The 22,078-nt window shown below is 37.2% G+C and overlaps 1 protein-coding gene across 6 annotated transcripts in view; it reads left to right on the top strand.

Annotated features, from left to right (window-relative positions):
• Positions 1–22,078, top strand: part of ACYP2 (acylphosphatase 2) — a 179,021-nt gene that overhangs the window by 14,304 nt on the left and 142,639 nt on the right. For all 6 annotated transcript variants that reach the window (XM_061155441.1, XM_061155438.1, XM_061155437.1 and 3 more), the window contains exons 2-3: positions 951–967; positions 2,727–2,836. In XM_061155441.1, coding sequence (XP_061011424.1) covers positions 951–967; positions 2,727–2,836 — 127 coding nt within the window. The remainder of the gene's footprint in view (positions 1–950; positions 968–2,726; positions 2,837–22,078) is intronic.

Raw genomic sequence — 22,078 nt, 5'->3', positions numbered from 1 at the left:
TTTCTTTCAAAATCTTTTTTATAGCCCCATAAACATTTCATTTGTGATACTACCCAGTCTTTATTGCTCAACTACTCTTTTTCTTCATATTCATCTGGTACCACAGTACACTCCCCTCAGGAAACAAATAATATTCCTTGTTATAAATCTGCTTACAAAAGTATATGAAATTATCTAAGCCACTGATCTCATCTTCTGTATCATTTTAACCAGGCTCAGTTGCTGTTTGGAAAAGCAGTTGACCTCTCTGAAATTGATTTGATCTCTCCCCTGTGATTTGCCAATATTTTTCCTAATTTTTAATAATTGAGGTACAATTTACATTCGGTAATATTTACCCTTTTTCGTGTACAGTTGAATGAATTTTCATAGATGCATAAGTCATGTAAGCACCATCAGCACATCTGAGACATGAAACAGTCCAATCAGCCCCAAAAGTTCCCTCGTGCTCCTTCCTGGCACCCCTCTTCTCCTCACTCCAAGCCCTTGGCAATCACAGATCAGTGTCCTGTCTCTGTAGTTTTGTCTTTTCCAGAATGTGGAATTAAAATAGAAATGTTTTATTACATTTAAACTTGAATTTAGTCCTTGCTTTTAAAGAAATCATTCTAAAAGTTGAGGGTGGGTAAATTTTATGCCAGCATACTCAGCTCTTCTTGTAGTAATTATTTTGTTTTATTTAGCATTTTAATAGAATGATGTGCAGTTTGGCATTTCATTGTACTTTGGTTTCAGAACATTGTTCTTTTTCTCCAAAATAGTCTTCCTTCTCTTTTTTTGTTTTAAAAGGAAAGAATTTTTAAAAAAGCACTTTCTGAAGGCATTCAGATGTTAAAGTTTTTGTTTACTTCATTTACTTACTGTTTAATAAACTAGAAAGCTAAGTCAGGAAATATATGTTTTTTGAAGGTAGACAAACTAATATTTCTTTTCATCTTTCTTTCATACAGGTGTTTGCTTCAGGATGGTAAGTCAGTACAATCTCTTTATTATTTTCTGCCATCTCTGCCCTCCCTCCACTGTTATTTCTAGTTACAGAGACAGAACAATTATCTATGTACTTAGTTCTAATCTTGTCCTTGACAGCAAATGAAGAAATATTTGTATTTCTTTCAAATTACTGGCTGAGATTTTTATGAAGACTGTCTTTTAAAAGCAGTCTATTAAAAAAAGACTAGTTACAGACTAGCAGTCCATTATAGCCTTCCTAGTTTTCCATTAATATTTCTGTGAATTTCAAAAGTTCCTCTCTGGGGAGATCCAGTTAAACATTTTGGTTATATATGCTTAATGCTGAAGTGACTGAGCAAACACACACACATGTTTAACACAAAGTGTGGCATCTTCCACTTGTCCTGGATGGAAGTACCTTTCCAAACAAGGATACACATCTTGAAATGCAGAATGAGAAATGCCCATGTTGAATAAGGAAGTGACTCCGAGGTGAAAGAAAGTGGTATTTGCTCAGTTGTGTCCAACTCTTTGTGACCCTACACTTTGTGAGCCCACCAGGCTCCTTTGTCCGTGGAATTCTCCAGGCAAGAATACTGGAGTGGGTAGCCATTCCCTCCTTCAGGGGATCTTCCCGACCCAGGGGTAGAACCTGAGTCTCCCACTGAAGACTCTACCGTCTGAGCCGCCAGGGAAGCCCCTAGGTTTTTAAAGTTAAAACCCCTTGTTGCCTTTTAAATATTTATTTTAAAATATCTACTTGTTTTAAAATATTTTAAGATTATCTGTTTTTAAAATCTGGTACTCCTTTCCTAAAAGTTAAAGGTGGCATGTATTTCCACCTACTCTTTAAGCTGGGAGTCACTAGCTAGGTCCCTGTTCCTAACCTCTGAGAGTTTGAACAGGTTGCCATAAGTCGAGTCTCCGTATTTTGAGAGAGACCCTCCCCTAGAATTCAGATTGTTTCCTTTTTCATTATTCTCTGGGAAGACTTATTTTCAGAACCAGCCCTTAAGCAATCCTAGCTGTAATCATCTTGGTTTGTATTGCTTCATTTAGTTGGGCATACAGAGTGCACAGCTCTTGGTCACCCTGGCCTCCAACTAGGAGAAAAGCATGTTTCTAAAAAGTGCTAGTAGACTGGTTCCACGGAATTTTGTTGTGATGTAGTTAAAGTAATTCAAAATCAAAATGTTTCTGGGTTTTCATGTGTCAGTAGCGTAACTAAATTTGGAATTGGGAAAAGGAATTTTAAGAAAGAATGATTGGAGAAATAAATTTACTCATAGAAAATTATAATATTTGTGCCAAGTACAGAGTCAAGAGAAAATGTCAGAATCTTCTCTTTCAGTACTTTGTATTGATTGTAACTAGATATTTTTCTTCAGTGACTGAGTATCTTGGAGTAATCATCGTTTGGAACCCAGATTGACAGTGTAGCTTAGCATTAGGAGATTGTGAGGGCAATGCAACTGAGTTTTATGGATTCCAAACGAATCATAGATAATGCTTTCTGAAATAATTCCCACCATCAGTTTATTTTCTCACAATGTGCTTGTCTTTACTGAATGTGGAATTTAGCATAACAAAACAAAAATCATTTAAATGAAGGTTCTTATAAATGTAGGTATTACCAGAGGTCAGCTACATAATTTTTAGCATAGACTATATTTTAGAAAAAAATTAATCAGCTTTTTTGTGTGACCATACTTTTTTGAAAGTTAGGATCAATTGTGACACTGGACTTTGTCTCTCTTGTTTTCTCCTGAAACCAGTACACTGAAGATGAGGCTAGGAAAATTGGAGTGGTTGGCTGGGTGAAGAATACCAGCAAGGGCACTGTGACAGGCCAAGTGCAAGGCCCTGAAGAGAAAGTCAATTCCATGTAAGTAAGAAGACTAGTAACACGCTCGTGTGATTTATGTTTGGTTGGACAATAAGAATAGAATTGATGGGCCAATTTTCGTTTGTAGACTATCACTAAACTAACATGTTTTGACGTAGACCAGCAAAGAAATTCTTAAAGTTGAGAGTGGAATTTCTACTTTGAGGAATGGATTTCCCACTTGGGCAGACCCTCAGAAAGGACTTTAGCATCATTCTCCAATCTGTATGAACCGTGTTCTGTCAGTCTCCTGTCATATAAGGGAGACATCCAGGGTCAAGTATTTCTCATCTTAAGTGGTTGTGACAGGAGCAGGAGCATAGTGCTTCAGAATGGTTCTTAAAGTTCCTTCCATGGCTGATTCATGTCAATGTATGACAAAACCCACTACAATATTGTAAAGTAATTAGCCTCCAACTAATAAAAATAAATGAAAAAAAAAAGAATGGTTCTTAAAGTTCTTAAAGAACCTGCAAGGCAAAAAGGTTGCCATTTCCTTTGTATTGTTTAATTATCTTATTTGTCTAATTGTAATTTTATTTGTACTGTCAATTAAAGTTATGTTTGATGAGCTGTATAGTTAGTATAGTAAGAGTCCTTGCAGTGCAAAGGACATCAGATTCAGTCATAGAGGAAAAGTGTCTTGTGCACTCAATGTCATTTTCAAAGATCTTATCTTTTCAGTTTCCTAATTTCCACTGCTCTTTGTAGTCTTTTTTTGTTTGTTTGTTTTAAATAAAAATGGCTCCTATTTATTGAGCATTTGCAACATATTAGGTAATATGCTAAATACTTTACATGGATTATCTCATTTAATCTACACAATAGATCTTATGAGATCAGTTCAGTTAAGTCGATCAGTCCTGTCCAACTCTTTGTGACCCCATGAATCGCAGCACACCAGGCCTCCCTGTCCATCACCAACTCCTTGTCCATCGAGTCGGTGATGCCATCCAGCCATCTCATCCTCTGTCGTCCCCTTCTCCTGCCCCCAACCCCTGCCAGCATCAGGGTCTTTTCCAATGAGTCAACTCTTCGCATCAGGTGGCCAAAGTATTAGAGTTTCAGCTTCAGCATCAGTCTTCCAATGAACACCCAGGATTGATCTCCTTTAGGATGGACTGGTTGGATCTCCTTGCAGTCCAAGGGACTCTCCAGAGTCTTCTCCAACACAACAGTTCAAAAGCATCAATTCTTTGGAGCTCAGCTTTCTTCACAGTCCAACTCTAACATTCATACATGACCACTGGAAAAACCATAGCCTTGACTAGACGGACCTTTGTTGGCAAAGTAATGTCTCTGCTTTTTAATATGCTATCTAGGTTGGTCATAACTTTCCTTCCAAGGAGTAAGTGTCTTTTAATTTCATGGCTGCAATCACCATCTGCAGTGATTTTGGAGCCCCCAAAAATAAAGTCTGACACTGTTTCCACTGTTTCCCCATCTATTTCCCATGAAGTGATGGGACCAGATTCCATGATCTTTGTTTTCTGAATGTTGAGCTTTAAGTCAACTTTTTCACTCTTCTCTTTCACTTTCATCAAGAGGCTTTTTAGTTACTCTTCACTTTCTGCCATAAGGGTGGTGTCATCTGCATATCTGAGGTTACTGATGTTTCTCCCTGCAATCTTGATTCCAGCTTGTGCTTCCTCCAGCCCAGCGTTTCTCATGATTTACTCTGCATATAAGTTAAATAAGCAGGGTGACAATATACAGCCTTGATATACTCATTTTTCTATTTGGAACCAGTCTGTTGGTCCATGTCCAGTTCTAACTGTTGCTTCCTGACCTGCATATAGGTTTCTCAAGAGGCAGGTCAGGTGGTCTGGTATTCCCATCTCTTTCAGAATTTTCCACACTTTATTGTGATTCACACAGTCAAAGGCTTTGGCATAGACAATAAAGTAGAAATAGATGTTTTTCTGGAACTCCCTTGCTTTTTCGATGATCCAGTGGATGTTGGCAATTTGATCTCTGGTTCCTCTCCCTTTTCTAAAACCAGCTTGAACATCTGAAATTTCACAGTTCACGTATTGCTGAAGCCTGGCTTGGAGAATTTTGAGCATCACTTTACTAGCATGTGAGATGAGTGCAATTGTGCGGTAGTTTGAGGTAGGTACTCATTAATATCCAATTTTACTCTTGCCTGGAAAATCCCATGGCCGGAGGAGCCTGGTAAGCTACAGTCCATGGGGTCGCTAAGAGTCAGACACGACTGAGCGACTTCACTTTCACTTTTCACTTTGATGCATTGGAGAAGGAAATGGCAACCCACTTCAGTGTTCTTGCCTGGAGAATCCCAGGGACGGGGGAGCCTGGTGGGTTGCCGTCTCTTGGGTCGCACAGAGCTGGACATGACTGAAGCGACTTAGCAGCAGCAGCAATACCCAATTTATTTTATTTTGTTGTTTGCAATTTGTTTTTGTTTTCTTTACAAAATGTTTTCAGATTTCAAAAGCAATACTTTTTGCTTGTTGTAGTAAATGAAGTAATAAAATGCAGAGAGGTATAAAAGCAAAGCTAGTAATTGCCCCCTCCCCTCTACTTCCCTCTCTTTTATGTAACCTGGGCCAGTGACTTTGTGAATCCTTTCTGAAGCTTTCTTTTTCACTTAAAATATTTAATTGTACATTTATAATTAGGGTTTTGCTTGTTTTTACTGAAATAGGAAACTTTATGCATATTTTTCTGTTACTACTTTTTTTTTTTTTTTTTTACTTTATGGACGTTCAACAATCAGGAAATATATAACTACCAACTCCTTATTTTTTCCAGTTTTCTGTATATACAATTACATATTTGCATTTGTGCTTAAACCATACCTCAACTTGAAGAGTGGGGTCCAAAGTTCAATTTGATAACATGTGGGGTAATATTTAATGGAAAAAAGTTATGTTTTTCAGTAGTCACAAAATGCACAAATGAGAAGACTATGATACTTACATTATGTTATTGTTTAGTCGCTAAGTTGTGTCCAACTCTTTGTGACCTTTTGGACTGTAGCCTGCCAGCCTCCTCTGTCCGTGAGATTTCCCAGGCAGGAATACTGGAGTGGGTTGCCACTTTCTTCTTCACGGGATCTTCCCAATCCAGGGATCGAACCTATGTCATTAGCAGACAGATTCTTTACCACTGACATTATACAGACTAATATTTTTTTTTATTATGGGGACCATGTGGAGGATGGACACTCTTGCCAATCATGATGTATCCTAATCCATGTTGTAGCAAGTTTTTCATTACTTTCCTTAATATCAATGTAATCATAGCATATATTCTGCCCATTTTTCCTTTTCAACCCCAGAAACCCTTATTCCTCACCACACTGTCAATCATCTCTGTTACCTATATGTGTGTTTCCTTCCATGTTTGTCTCCAAATTCACATTCACACAACACACATGTGTGCACACACAAACACATTCAGGTGCACATATGTTTTGGGGTTTTGTTCAATGTTTACTTTTTAAAAATGGGATCACGGTGTATCCATCTCTATGCATCTCGCCTTTATCATTTAAAAATACATCCAGGAGATATACCACTAATTTGTTCTTTTTAATGGCTGCTTAATATTCCACAGTATAAATGAGTCGTTATCTATTACCTTATAGTGCAAACTCATTTTGTTACTTTTTATTTTTTCTGCAGTAAGAACACTGCTGTAATAAACATTTTATTTGTAATTTTGTTTTTGTGGAATTGATTTCCAGGAGTGTGATTTGTTGGTTGAAGTGTTGATGTATTTTTAATTAAAAAATATTTGCGCAACTGCTTTTCAATAGCTGTGAACAAATTTTTTTCTCTTTATCCTGTTGATGGTTGTTGCTCTTTCATTTTTCTTTTATCTGATTGGGTGTAGAGGAATGTATTTTTTTTTTAATGTAATTTGCACTTCTGTAATTGCTAGTTAGTTGGAGCATCTTCATGCAGTGTAGATTTGTTCTCATAGATTCCATTTTCGCATCTTTTACCAATTTTCTCACTGGATTGTTTGTCTCTTGCCAGTTTTTAAATGTGCTTTGTATATTGGTGATGACTATTAACTCATTATGTTACCTCTTTTTCAAGTATTTTCCCAAATCTATCATTTGCCTATTAGTTTTGTTTATAAAAGCTTTACAAATCTATCATTTGCCTATTAGTTTTGTTTATAAAAGCTTTTATCACATAAATTGTGTTTCATTTGTATAAACTCAAATATGGCTGTCTTTTCTTTCTGTTTCCTAGCTTTCCTTTTAATTTTTTAATGCTGTATTTATTATAATAGGCACCTATTATAATAGGTGTTGTTTCCTAGCTTTCCTTTTAATTTTTTAATGCTGTATTTATTATAATAGGCACCTATTCCATCTGGAATTTGTTTTTTATTTATAAGAGTGAAGACTATTTTCTACCAGATGGCTTGCCAGTTGTGCCAGGACCATTTATTAAATAGTCACTCTTTTCCCATTGAATTGAAATGCATTTTTGTCATTTATTAAAATCTCGTATAAACTGGATGTTTTTCTGGGTGTTCTGTTCTGGTCCACTGATTGATATATCTCGTTGTTGTGGTTGTTCACTCGCTCAGTCGTGTCTGACTCTTTGTGACCCCATGGACTGCACTACTCCAGGCTTCCCTATCCTTTACTATCTCCCTGAGTTTGCTCAAACTCCTGTCCATTGAGTCGATGATCCCATCCAACCATCTCATCCTTTGTCACCCCATTTCCCCTCTGCCCTCAATCTTTCCCAGCATCAAGTTCTTTTCCGTGAGTCAGCTCTTTGCATCAGGTGACCAGGTATAACTTGATGTATCTATTCTTATACTAATATTCCATATTGATTTAATTACTGTGACTTTATAGTGTATTTTCTTCCATTATTCTTTTTCATTCTTTTTATTTTGCTTTCTTGGGCATTTATTTTCTCTCTGAACTTTAAGATACTTTTATCCATTTAATTAGACTAGGTTTTTGTAAAGAAGACCTAGTTGTCTTAACAAATATTTTTTTAAATAAAACTTTATTTTTTAAAACAGTTTTAGATTTACAGAAAAATTGTGAAGATAGTATAGAGGGTTTCTGTGTACTTCTCACATTTTCCCCATTTACATTTTATATTAGTATGATACATATGTTACAATTAATGAGCCAGTACTAATGCACTGGTATTAAGTAGAGTCCATAGTTTATTCTAATTTCCTCAGCTTTTATAATACCTAATGTCTCTTTTCATGTATGGATGTGAGAGTTGGACTGTAAAGAAAGCTGAGCACCGAAGAATTGATGCTTTTGAACTATGGTGTTGGAGAAGACTCTTGAGAGTCCCTTGGACTGCAAGGAGATCCAACCAGTCCATCCTAAAGGAGATCAGTCCTGGGTGTTCATTGGGAGGAATGATGCTGAAGCTGAAACTCTAATACTTTGGCCACCTGATGTGAAGAGCTGACTCATTTGAAAAGACCCTGATGCTGGGAAAGATTGAAGGCAGGAGGAGAAGGGGACGACAGAGGATGAGATGGTTGGATGGCATCACCGACTCAAGGGACATGGGTTTGGGTGGACTCTGGGAGTTGGTGATGGACAGGGAGGCCTGGCGTGCTGTGGTTCATGGGGTCACAAAGAGTTGGACACAACTGAGTGACTGAACTGAACTGAATGTCTCTTTTCTCTTTTAGGAGCCCATATCTTACTTGCTTTTTAATTGCACATTTTTTATGATATTAAGAGAATTGATATTAAATCTTTCCATCTAAGAATATGGATATCTACCTATGGCTGATTCATGTTGATGTTTGGCAGAAACCAACACAATATTGTAGAGCAACTATCCTTCAATTAAAAAGAAATAAATTTAATTATATATAAAAAAGAATATAGGTATCTTTTCATTTGCTCAGATTTTAAAATTTATCCTTCAGTATGATTTTATGGTTTTCATCATATAGATTTTATGCTTTTCATACAGAGTTTATTCCTCTTTGTCTTAATCAGTTTGGGCTGCTATAACAAAGCATCTAGACTGGGTGGTTTATAAACAACAGAAATTCTCAGAGTCATGGAGGCTGGAAGTGCAAGATCAGGGTGTGAGCATGGTTGGGTTCTGGTGAGAGCCCTCTTCTAGTTTCGGACAGTTGATTTCTCACTGTTTCCTTCCACGGGCACAAAGAGATCTAGCTAACTCTCTCGCCTTTTCTTATTAGGACACTAATTTAATTTATTTGAGTTCTACCCTCATGACCTAATTACCTCTCAAAGGCCCCACCTCCAGATACTGTCGCATTGGAAATGACGTTATTAACCTGTGAATTGGGAAGGATACATTGTCTATAACAATATTGTATTGCTTTTTTCACTATTGTGCATGGAATATTTTTCCCATTTTTGTTTCTGGGTGTTTATACCAGAATATGAAAAACCTAATGATGTTTGTAAATTTATTTTGTATCATAGAGTTACCTTATCAAATATTCTTGTTAATTATACCAGATATGACTGTTTGCTTTTTTTTTTTTTTTTGTAAACTACAGTCCATTGGATTTCCTAAGTATACAATTCTGTAATTAGCAAAATAGTGTATCTTTTTTCCAGTGTTTATTTCATTTGCCAGACCTCCTCATGACAGTGTTAAATAATAATAGCCATAGCAAGCATTCCTGTCTGGTTTCTGATTTTATTCGAAATGGTTTTCTTTTTTCACTAAGCATATTGATGTGTGCTGTTGATTTTTGGTGAATATACTTCATTACATTGACTTTCACTCTTGTATTCCTTGAGAGAAGCTCTGGTTGGTCATACTGTGTTATTGTCTTGAGTCATTCCTAAATACTGCTTCCCAATATTTATTTAGAAATTTTTCATCTGTAACTTAAAAAGTAAGATTATACTTTCCCTTTTTTGGTGTAGGGTGGTCACTGTATCAGATTTTGGTGTTAAAAATTTTGCTGATTCATGAAATGTATTGTTTCCCTTTTTATTCATTCTGAGATAATTTAAAAAATGCTGAATTACTGGTCTTAGGTTAGCTGAAATAAGTTATGAAATCACTCAGTCTTAGTGCCTTCTTAATAATAGCCCTTTCCAATCTGATCTATTGTAGTTGGTGTATTTGGGTTTGCCACTTGTTCCCAGATTCATTTATATCTTGCTAGAGAACTATCCAGTTGTCCTCAGGTTTCAAATTTGTGGTCATAGATTTTATAATTTTAAAAATCTCTTTTGTATTTATGTTTATATCTCCTTCAAAAATTCCTAATCTTGTAAAGTTTTATTCTCTCCTCATTTTTCTTTGGGCTTCCCTGACAGCTCAGTTGGTAAAGAATCCGCCTGCAATGCAGGAGACCCTGGTTCAATTACTAGGTTGAGAAGATCCCTTGGAGAAGGGAAAAGGCTACCCACTCCAGTATTCTTGCCTAGAGAATTCCATGGAATGTATAGTCCATGGAGTCACAAAGAGTCTGACATGACTGAGCGACTTTCACTTTCACTTTCATTTTTAATCAGTCTCAGAAGATATTTATCTATTTTGTTGGTATATCTTAAAAAACAGCTTTTGGACTTATTAATCATTTCTACTTTTTTAGTTTTCCATTTCCTTAATTTCAACCTTTATCTTTATTAATTCCCTCTTTTTTATTTCTTTGTTGCTTGACCTCTTAAGTCTTCAACATGAGTGGTAGTTGCCTTTAGTTTTAGTCTTTTCAGGTTAATGATGGTGATTAGGCGTTTCTGTGGCACTAGTGGTAAAGAACCCGCCTGCCAATGCAGGAGACATAAGAGATGCAGGTTTGATCCCTGGGTCAGGAAGATCCCCTGGAGGAGGGTATGGCAACCCACTCCAGTATTCTTGCCTGGAGAATCCCCATGGACAAAGAAGCCTGGCAGGCTACAGTCTATAAGTTAGCAGAATCATAGGGTTGCAGAGCTGGACACGACTGAAACGACTTAGCACACACCTAAACACATTGTGTTATTCCATAGGTTTTGTTAAGAAGTGTTATTTTCATTGTTTTCTGGATAGTTTGTAATTTCATGTTTTATTGCATCTATGAGAAAATATCCAATGGTATTCTGTTTATGTGTTTTTTTTTAAGTTTCCAGTGGTTATGTTTTTTAGTTGCCTTTTATTACATATGTCTATTTTTATTTGCTGAAAATCTGAGAATGGGGCCTAAAAGATCTCTACTTTGAAAAATTGTTAAACCCTTCTTATGACATGATTTACTTTGGATAGATCAGTTAGGATGGGTAATCCCATTAAGATGCTATAGGCTTCAAGAGATAGAATATCTGATTAAAAGTAGCTTAATGAAGGGGCTGATTCTTCTTACTTTCCAGAAAGACTGGGGCAGGTAGTAGTTCCACAGCTGGTTCAGTGGCTCCGTTTTGTTAGGGTTCTGGGGTTTCTCTGGGACCCTGCAAACTCTCTCTCTCTTCTGCTTTCCTGCAAGTCCTTGACATCCTCACAGGATCAATTCAAAGCAGAAGGAATGCGAGGCTTTTTCATCACACGATGCTCTCTTCTCCGAGAGAATATTCTTAAAAGACCCTGGCAGATTTCCCTACAGGTCCCACTGGACAGAGCAAGGTCTCAGGCCTGTGCCCTGGCTGCAAGTGGTATTAGGGAAGTATCTAGCATTTTTAGCTTTCCTTCTAAAAAGTAGGATTTGGTATCAAGAAGGAAGAGATGGCTTCCCTGGTAGTTCAGTGGTAAAGAATCCACCTGCCAGTGCAGGAGACATGGGTTCAGTCCCTAATCTGGAAAGATTCTACATACCTCTGAGCATCTAAGGCTGTGCGCCACGATTGTTGAGCCTGTGCTCTGGAGCCCATGAGCCACAACTACTGAAGCGCGTGTACCTCGAGCCTGTGCTCTGCAACAAGAGAAGCCACTGCCGTGAGAAGCCCCTGCACTGCAATGAGGAGTAGCCTCTGCTCACCGCAACTAGAGAAAAGCCCGAGCAGCAATGAAGACCCAATACAGCCAATAAATAAATATTATTTTTTTAAAAAAGGAAGAGAGACAGGAATGGCTGTTAGGGAGACACCTAACAATGCTGGCTGTAAGAAAGACCCGAGAAGATTTCATATCTATATGTCTGTCGATCTATCTATGTAGCTAGCTAGTTATCTCTTTATCTGTGAATGTGTTGATTGTATTATTCCATTCTTTGACAACTAAATCCATTTAATTATGAAAAAGCTGTATTTGCAGATGGCTAACAAACACATGAAAAGATGCTCAACATCACTCATTATCAGAGAAATGCAAATCAAAACCACAATGAGGTACCATTACACGCCCGTCAGGATGGCTGCTATCCAAAAGTCTACAAGCAATAAATGCTGGAGAGGGTGTGGAGAAAAGGGAACCCTCTTACACTGTTGGTGGGAATGCAAACTAGTACAGCCACTATGGAAAACAGTGTGGAGATTTCTTAAAAAAACTGGAAATAGAACTGCCATATGACCCAGCAATCCCACTTCTGGGCATACACACCGAGGATACCAGATCTGAAAGAGACACGTGCACCCCAATGTTCATCGCAGCACTGTTCATAATAGCCAGGACATGGAGGCAACCTAGATGCCCATCAGCAGATGAATGGATAAGGAAGCTGTGGTACATATACACCATGGAATATTACTCAGCCATTAAAAAGAATTCATTTGAACCAGTCCTAATGAGATGGATGAAGCTGGAGCCCCTTATACAGAGTGAAGTAAGCCAGAAAGATAAAGAACATTACAGCATACTAACACATATATATGGAATTTAGAAAGATGGTAATGATAACCCTATATGCAAAACAGAAAAAGAGACACAGAAGTACAGAACAGACTTCTGGACTCTGTGGGAGAAGGCGAGGGTGGGATGTTTCGAGAGAACAGCATTGAAACATGTATAATATCTATAGTGAAACAGATCACCAGCCCAGGTTGGATGCATGAGACAAGTGCTTGGGCCTGGTGCACTGGGAAGATCCAGAGGAATCGGGTGGAGAGGGAGGTGGGAGGGGGGATCGGGATAGGGAATACATGTAACTCCATGGCTGATTCATGTCAATGTATGACAAAACCCACTTCAATATTGTAAAGTAATTAGCCTCCAACTAATAAAATAAATGAAAAAAAAAAAGAAAAAGCTGTATTTTTTTTTCCCCCACACGTGAGCCTTGTGGGATTTTAGTTCCCTGAGCAGGGATCAAACCCAGGCCCTTGGCAGTAAAATCACGGAGTCTTAATCACTGGATTGACAAGGAATTCCCATGAAAGAAGTGTATCAAATTCTTTCTGTATAACTATTTTCATCATTATCAGTGCAATTTAATTTTCTTTTTATTTTTTGCTGTTGTGTTTGATACATACAGATTTATAACTTGTGTCATCTTCATAAACAGTATCTTTTTATTATGTATTGCTTGTCTTTATACAGTTTAATGCTTTTAATTTCTACCTTGCTATCCCTTCATTCTTTTAAATTTACTTTTCTTTCATATTTCAATGCTTACCTTTATATTTTTATCCTTTCTTGATCATTTTAAGGGTGCTTTTTATAAACAACATAGAGCTATGTTTAGTTGTTTAACACATTTTGAAAATTTTTCTCAATGTGGCAGAATTCAGTCCTTCAAATTTAGTGTAGTTGGTTATATACCAACTTGGTTTCTTTATATTTAGTGCAATAGTAGTTTGTAACAATTTTATTCTTCTGTATTACTTTACTATAATTACTTTTAATCATCAATATACTTTTGTTTTTTTATAGTGAACTATAACACATACAAGGGGCTTCTCAGGTAGTTCAGTTGTTAAAGAATCCACCTGCAATGCAGGAGACCCAGTTTGATTCCTGAGTCAGGAAGATCCCCTGGAGAAGGGCATGGCAACCCACTCCAGTATCCTTACCCAGAGAATACCCATCACAGAGGAGCCTGGGGGCTACAGTCCATGGGGTCACAAAAAGTTGGACACGACTGAGTGACTTTCACCTATAACACATACATAGAAAAATGCATAATATATAAATGTATAGGTTGAAGTATAAAGCAAAGCTCTTTCTCCTGTAGTATCACCTTGGATCAAGTGTCAGTGGGTCATATGCATGGGTCTGTTTCAGGATTCTCTAATCTGTTTTATTGGCCTATTTGTCTATCTTTGCATCACTGCCATGCTATGTTAGTTTTTGTAGCTTTCTCCTAAGTCCTGGCATCTGGTAGACAAGTTATTCTAACTCACACTTCATCAATTTTGTGTTGGCTATTTCACTGCCTTTCATTACTATGTAAGTTTTAGATCAAGTTCCACAAAATAACTTGTTCACTGGGATTGCATTGAATTTTTAGATAAATTTAGTTAGAATTTATGTTGTAAACATGATAAATCTCTCATTTATTTTTTTCTTTAATTCTCTCAATAGTATATGATAATTTTCTACATAAAGGTCTTACGTATTTCCTCCTGAGGTATTTGGTAGTTTTGATGCTATTATAAGTGTGATCTTTTAAAGCATTTTTTATGTTTGTTGCTAATATATAGAAATACAATTGGGTTGTGTGTATTGCCTTATTTTCAGAGACTTTTCTAGACCTACTTGTTGACTGCAATAATTTACATGAAGATTCATTTGAATTTTGTATATTTATCATCTGAGGATAATGAGAGTTTAATTTTTTTACTTTCCTATTCTTTCACATTTTATTTCTTTTCCTTGCTCTCTAAACTGATTAGGACTTTAAGTACAATATTGAGCAGAAGCAGGAGTGATTACTGGCATCCTTGTCTTGTTACTGATATCACACTTTCAACATTTTGCTTGTAAATATTACACTTGATATAAGTTTCTTTGTAGGTACTACTCTTGTTGTTTAGTCGCTCAGTCATGTCTGACTCTTGCAACCCCATAGACTACGTATACTTAAATATTAGTATATTGGAGCTTACCTGGTGGCTCAGAGTGTAAAGAATCTGCCTGCAATGCAGGAGGCCCAGGTTCCATCCCTGGGTCGGAAAGATCCCCCGGAAAAGGAAATGGCTACCCACTCCAGTGTTCTTGCCTGGAGAATATCATGGACAGAGGTGCCTGGCAGGCTACAGTCCCTGGGGTTGCAAAGAGTAGGACATGACTGAGCAACTAAACATATATATATACATATGTATATATATATATGCACACACACACACATATATATTCTCTGGTAGATATATTTATAAATATATTGACAAAAATTTAAACTGATATATATAAATTGACAGAATACTATATATACATATGTATAGTATTTTTAGTCCACGTTATCAATGTTTGACACATGTAAATTTAGACTTGTAGTCTCCTGGTGACTTAAGCCTTTCATCATTGTAAAATATTTCCATCTTTAATCATGTTTTTTGCCTTAAAGTTACTTTGTGTGTGTGTGTGTGTTTACCTGATATTAATAGAGTTACATGGGGTTAATTTCTAAATGTATTTGCAAAGAATTTCTCCCATTGTTTTATTTTCAATGTTTCTTTCTCATTATGTTTTACATGTGTCCATTGTAAACAGCATATTGTTGAGTTTTGTTTCTTTATGTAGTCATATAACCTTTGTTTTTAAATTAGGCTATTTAGTCCATTTAAGCTTAATGGAATTACTGATATATTTAGAATTAAATTTGTATCTTACTATGTTCTTTCCACTTGCTTTATCAGTTCTATATTGTTTCCTCTTCCTAGCCTTCATTTGAATTGACTGTTTTTTATTATTCTACTTTTTTTTCTCTATTAGTTTAGAAGTTGTATATTCTATTTCTTTTACTAGTTCTTTCCCTGGATATACAACATACAACCATAACTTTTCAAAATTTGATATTAATTTGTGTATTTATTCTCTCTTCCAACAGTGCAAGATCTATAGGATCTTTTACACCCATTTATCGTTCTGTTTATTTGGATGCTTTTGTGGTATATTTTACTTTTCTATTTTAGATCTCGTAAGACATTATTTTTAAAAGTCAGTATTTGGGGGATTTTTCCATATATTTGCCATTTTTGTTGCTCCTTTCCCTCCTAAATTCTCTGGGCATCTGTGTAGGAATATTTCAATTCTGCCAAAAGAATGTTCTTTAGTATTTTCTTTAATTTAGGCCTGCTGGTGATGTGTTACCTCAAAACTGTGTTTTAGATTTTTTTGTCTCCACATTTTTTATTTTACTTTCATTCTTGAAAACTATCTTTGCTGTGAGTAGAATTCTAACTTGCCATTTATTTTTTCAGTTCCTTGTGGATACCATGACAGTGTTTTGGCATCCATTGCTTTGTTTTGAGATTGGCTGTTGGTTTTACACTTTCTTTCTTTTTTTATACTTTGTTTCTTTGAAGTTACTTAGCTGCATTTAAAACAGCAACAAGAGTAAAATTGCCAGTTTATGATTTGCAATAATAAATATAACATTAAGCCTGTCAATTGGTTTAAGTGATTTTCTCCAGTAATATTTAGTTCTCTGTGTACAGATGCAGAGAAGGCAGGAGGTAGGGTTCATTCCAGGTCTGGTTGTTGCCAGCTACAAAGACCAGAAATGAAAGAGTCAAGACTCTTGGTATTTACAGGGTATGAATAGAATGATGAATCCTGGAATCTGGTTTGGACAAGAAGAGAAATGAAGGGAGGAAATTGATGGGCAGTGAAAAATGATTGCCTTATTCAATGTTAGATCTAAGCTGTCAGTACTGTGTGGTTGCGCAGAGCGATCCTAGAATCACTGGAGTCAACGCAAACAGGAAGGGGTGGAATCGCCACCGTCATGCTCAGTAGCTAAGTCATATCCGACTCTTTGAGACTCTGTGGACTGTAGCCCGAAAGGCTCGTCTCTCCATGGGATTTTCCAGGCAAGAATACTGGAGTGGCTTGCCATTTCCTACTCCAGGGGATCTTTCCCATCCAGGGATCAAACCCATGTCTCCTACATTGGCAGGCAGATTCAGATTCTTAACCACTGTGCCACCTGGGAAGCTCCCAAGGATGGAATGGGGGATGTGAAACATCCCTGACATTGCCTGACCCACTGTGAGTCTAGTGTAGATGGGCCTTCATTGACTTTTTCTTTCTGTGTCCAGTGGTCCCATATCTGGATTTCATCTGAGCGTTGCTAAGTAGAAACTCCTCCAGGTGTTGTTAGATTATTGAACTTTTGCACATTTTCTGTTGTCACGATTTTCTTTCTTTTGTTTTTACTCCTTTTTCTTACGGGATGTTCAAATATATACAGGACAATGAACCAACCCCATGTGTCTGTTACCTAGTTTCAATAACAATATCTGACATTCTTATTTCACATATCCCTCCAACTTTTCTTTTGTTATCGTAAGAGTTTTTGATGCAGATTTCCTGCATCATGTTACTTACTTGTAAGTTACATTGAACCATATAAAACAGCCAATGTTGGACAAAATTTGGAACTACAAAACAGAAATTTCATATTGTTCAATCTAACGACTTTACTATTTTTCCCCAAAAGAAACTCCATATACCTATCAAACTATTTTTCTAACCCCCACAGAAGATCTACCTCCAAATGTCAAAGTGCATCTCATATCCTATCAGTTATACTTTTCCCTGGAAGCTTGTCTTCCTCTCTTCCTAAACAGCAGTCATTCTGGGGTTTAGCCCCTTGCCCATTTCATAGAGTGGGTTTCTCTTTCCTCAGTCACGTGTTTTCATTACCTTGATATAGTCCCTTATTTTGTTGAAACCTAATTCTCCATATGCTTCCCCCCAAAATGTTCCTGAGAGACAAAAAGTTTTTGTCCTTGCCTGCCTTCATCTGCCCTCATACTCAGTTGGAGTTACAAAATCTTATACCCCAAATCATCTTCCATTCAGAACTGTGAAGGCATAGTTCCATGACTTCTTGTGCTGTTGTTGAGAGATTTGATATCATTTTCATACAAAGGTTTGGGAGCCACACCTGTTTGTTTCTATCAGAAAACTTTTTAGATGTTCAATTTCTTCCACTTTTTCTGCATTTTCACAATCATCTACCTTCATGCATGTTTTAATTTCACTTTAGATGTTGGGCTCTTAGAGAAGGAGAATTGTCTTCCTTTGACAATTTCTTTCTCTCTCGCTGTTTAAATTTCTTTCTTTTTTTTTTTTTTTTTTTTTTGGCTGCATTGGGTCTTCGTTGTGGCATGCAAGCTTTCTTTAGTTGTGGACTTCTTTTGTTTCAGTATGCAGGCTTAATTGCCTGACCGGGGATTGAACCCAAATCCCCTGCATTAGAAGGAGTGTTCTTTTTTTTGGTTCTCATCTTTTGAGATTTCTACATGGCCCTGATTCTCTAATTTTTCACTTTTCTCACCTAGTCTCCAAACTTCATTTTCTGGGAAATTGTCTCAACTTCATCTTCCAAACTTCCTATTAATTTTGTTTGTTTCTGCTGCAATATTTTGATTGTTTCTACTTCATAGAGCCTTGTTCTTGGGGTTTTTTTTTTTTTTTCCATATTTCTCTGAGGAAAATGTGATTTTGCAGTTTTCTTTTGCTTTTTGCTTTGTTTTTGTTTCCTCTAAGTTTCTCCTTTTTTCCTTTCACCCCTCCTTTTTATTTTTCTGATTGTTTTGCTTCTCTCTTTCATATCCAGCCCTCCCCTACAATCATATTTCAGTGACTTTCTCATAAATATGAACAGACAGCCAAGAATAAACAGATTTTTGCAGACTTGTTGACTTGAGGAATGGTGGTGACTGATAGAGAGTTGGCTTTTTGTTGGGGAGCTCCAAATGCTAAATCTTTAGGTCTTGTCTTCTTCAGTCCTTGTTGTTTTTTTTAATCTCCAAGTCATGATTAGCTCTCTACCACCCCATGAACTGCAGCACACCAGGCTTCCCAGTCCTTCACTGTCTCTTGGAGCTTGCTCAAACTCATGTCCATTGAGTCAGTGATACCATCCAACCATCTCATCCTCTGTCACTCCCTTCTTCTCTTGCCCTCAATCTTTCCCAGCATCAGGGTCTTTTCCAATGAGTCAGCTCTTTGCAAGAGGTGGCCAAAGTATTAGAGCTTCAGCTTGGAGCATCAGTCCTTCCAGTGAATATTTAGGACTAATTTCCTTTAGGATTGGCCTGTTTGATCTCCTTGCAGTCCACAGGATTCTCAAGAGCCTTCTCCAGCACTACAGTTTGAAAGCATCAGTTCTTTGGCACTGAGCCTTTATGGTCCAACTCTCATATCCATACATGACTACTGGAAAATCCATAGCTTTGACTATATGGACCTTTGTTGGCAAAGTGATGTCTCTGCTTTTTAATACAGTGTCTTAAGTTTGTCATCGCTTTTCTTCCAAGGAGCAAACGTTTTTTAACTTCATAGCTGCAGTCACCATCTGCTGCGATTTTGGAGTCCAAGAAAAGAAAATATGTCATGGTTTCCACTCTTCCAACATCTATTTGCCATAAAGTGATGGGACCAGATGCCATGATGTTAGTGTTCTTGAATGTAAAGTATTAAGCCAGCCTTTTCACTCTCCTCTTTCAGCCGTCATCAAGAGGCTCTTTAGTTCCTCTTCACTTTCTGCCATTAAAGTGATATCATCTGCATATCTAAGGTTGTTGATTTTCTCCCAGAAATCTTGATTCTAGCTTGTGAGTCATCCAGCCCAGGATTTCACATGATGTACCCTGCATATAAGTTAAATAAGCAGGGTGACAATATATAGCCTTGATGTACTCCTTTCCCAATTTTGAACCAGTCTGTTGTTCCATGTCTGGTTCTAACTGTTGCCTCTGATCTCCATACAGGTTTCTTAGGAGGCAGGTAAGGTGATCTGGTATTCCCACCTCTTGAAGAATTTTCTAGTGTGTTATGATCCACACAGTCAAAGGCTTTAATGTAGTCAATGAAGCAGAAGTAGATGTTTTTCTGGAATTCTCTTGCTTTTTCTATGATCCAGTGGATGTTGGCAATTTGATCTCTGGTTCCTGCCTTTTCTAAATCCAGCTTATACATCTGGAAGTTCTTGATTCACCTACTGCTGAAGCCTAGCTTGAAGGATTCTGAGTATTGCCAGCATTTGAAATGAGTGCAATTGTGCGGTTGTTTGAACGTTCTTTGGCATTGCCCTTCTTTGGGATTAAAATGAAAACTGACCTTTTCCAGTCCTGTGGCCACTGCTGAGTTTTCCAAATTTGTTGGCATATTGAGTGAAGCACTTTGGTGCCTTGGTGCCTCCAAATCCCCAGTCTTCCGTGGGTTCTATCAGGTAACCGACTTGTTTCTCATTGGTTTTGCTTCCCAGGTGCCTCAGACATTGAAGAATCTGACTGCAGTGCAGGAGACATTGGTTTGATTCTTGGGTTGGGAAAATTCTCTGGAGGAGGAAATGGCTACCCACTCCAGTATTCTTGCCTGGGAAATCCAGTGGACAGAAGAGCCTGGTGGGCAACAGTGCATGGGGTCTCAAAGAGTCAGACACAACCGAGCAACTAACACACTGCAAGCACTTGGGGTGTAACATCCTTTGTTTTTCTGTGCAGTTGCTCTTCCTCCTAGTTTGTTGCTCTTTCTTTTAGTTTGTTTCCTCCTGCTTTCATTCTAGTTTGTTAAAGTCTCTAATTCAGATTACAGTTTTGTATCTAACAGGACTGTTTTCAGCAGTAGGTTGGTAGAAAACTGTACTGAAAATGGTTGTAACATACAGGAGTTCATTTTTCTCAGTAACAAGTGTGGAGGTAGATGGTTACTGGCCTTGGTTCAATAGCTCAGTGATATGAGGGCCAGTGTCTCTGTGCTTCTCTTGGCCTTTCTCTGATGGTCAAAAAAATGAAAAAGTGCAGCTGCACATAATATCCATTATTAAGTCAGGAGGAATGAAGGAAAGAATAAGGAATTGTGTTATTTCCTGAACTTCCCAAAACAGACATCTCTTAAGTTTCACTGGCTCCTATATGGACCTATAGTTACTCCTTGCTGCAAAGAAGACTAAGAAATTGGGTTGACTTATTGATGCTCTGAACAAATTGTTGTTCCAGTTTGTCCAGGAAGAAGGGCAGGGGGATGGATACTAGGTAGTTAATGAATGATGTTGGTTACATATTTCATATTTTGGATGCTATCATTTGAATGGGGTTTCAGGTAAAAGGAAATGCCATGTTTAACTGCACTGTGAAGATTAAGTGAGAAAAGCCATTTGAAGCGCTGAGCACAGCGCATGGCACATAATGAATAATCAGCAAACAGTCCTTGTCATGAGATCACCCAGGGTGTTCCATCTTTGCTCATGCTCTTAGTGGCGGTTGGACTGTCCAGGTGGAAGTGCCAGTAGGCTCTCAGGTATGTGGGTCATCCCTGCAGAGAAACCGGGCTAGAGAAACAAATTTGGTTGTCTTCTGTATGTGGATAGTGTCTGCAGGCTTGTACGTGGATGGGATTACCCAGGGAGAGCTTTTGTGAAGCAAGCAGGAAGCAGGCACCAGAGAGTTTAAATCAGACTTAACAAACATAAATTGTGATGTTGGTACAAATACAAATATTTATACTTTAAACAATGAATTTACTCCTCTACCATATACTATGTGCAATATACTTTTTAAGGTACTGAATTATCAAAAAATTAAAGTACAGTAAGTTACAGAAATGGGTTGTAAAGTCAGACCAAATGTAGTGCATTTATAGCTATATAAATATGAAATTATTTTTTCTAGTTATTAAAACATTTTTTAGAATGCTATGATAATAAGTCATGGAAATTAGAACTAAATTGTCTTTTAAAACATGGATATGGTTTCTTCCCAAGTTATTGAAATGTGAAATAAAACAAGGACCATCGTTTAGAGGTTTATCCTGGCTCTGACTATAGCAACCATGCTCTGTTCTTGCTAACAGGCCAGAAACATCCAAGGACACACTGCAGATGTATGTGTTTGTGTGTGTTCTTCTTCCTCTTCTGTGTTTCATTTTCTCTGAAAAATGACTGATAGTTTTCTTTTGTAAATTGCACTATGATTCCAATTGTAGAGGTAAGTTCTGCCAACATTTTTTGATGTGTAGGAACCATTTTGAATTCATCGTTTTATTAAGCCTACTTTTTTTTTTTTCCAAAATGAAACAAAAAATACTTTTATTTCTTGGTAATCATTTAAAATTAATATATAGAGTTATGACACTGGGCATTAACCTTTGGCCATATCTACACAAAATATGTTTTTTTAAAGACTAAATAGTAATTTTGTTGAAACAAAACCCCTGGGAAACTAAAAACATTTGTATTTGGAGACAGTGA

The sequence above is a fragment of the Dama dama genome, chromosome 11 (assembly GCF_033118175.1).
Source record: "Dama dama isolate Ldn47 chromosome 11, ASM3311817v1, whole genome shotgun sequence".
In the NCBI taxonomy this organism is placed as follows: domain Eukaryota; kingdom Metazoa; phylum Chordata; class Mammalia; order Artiodactyla; family Cervidae; genus Dama; species Dama dama.
The sequence above is the reverse complement of the archived record's forward strand: the minus strand, read 5'-3'. Positions and strand labels throughout refer to the sequence as shown.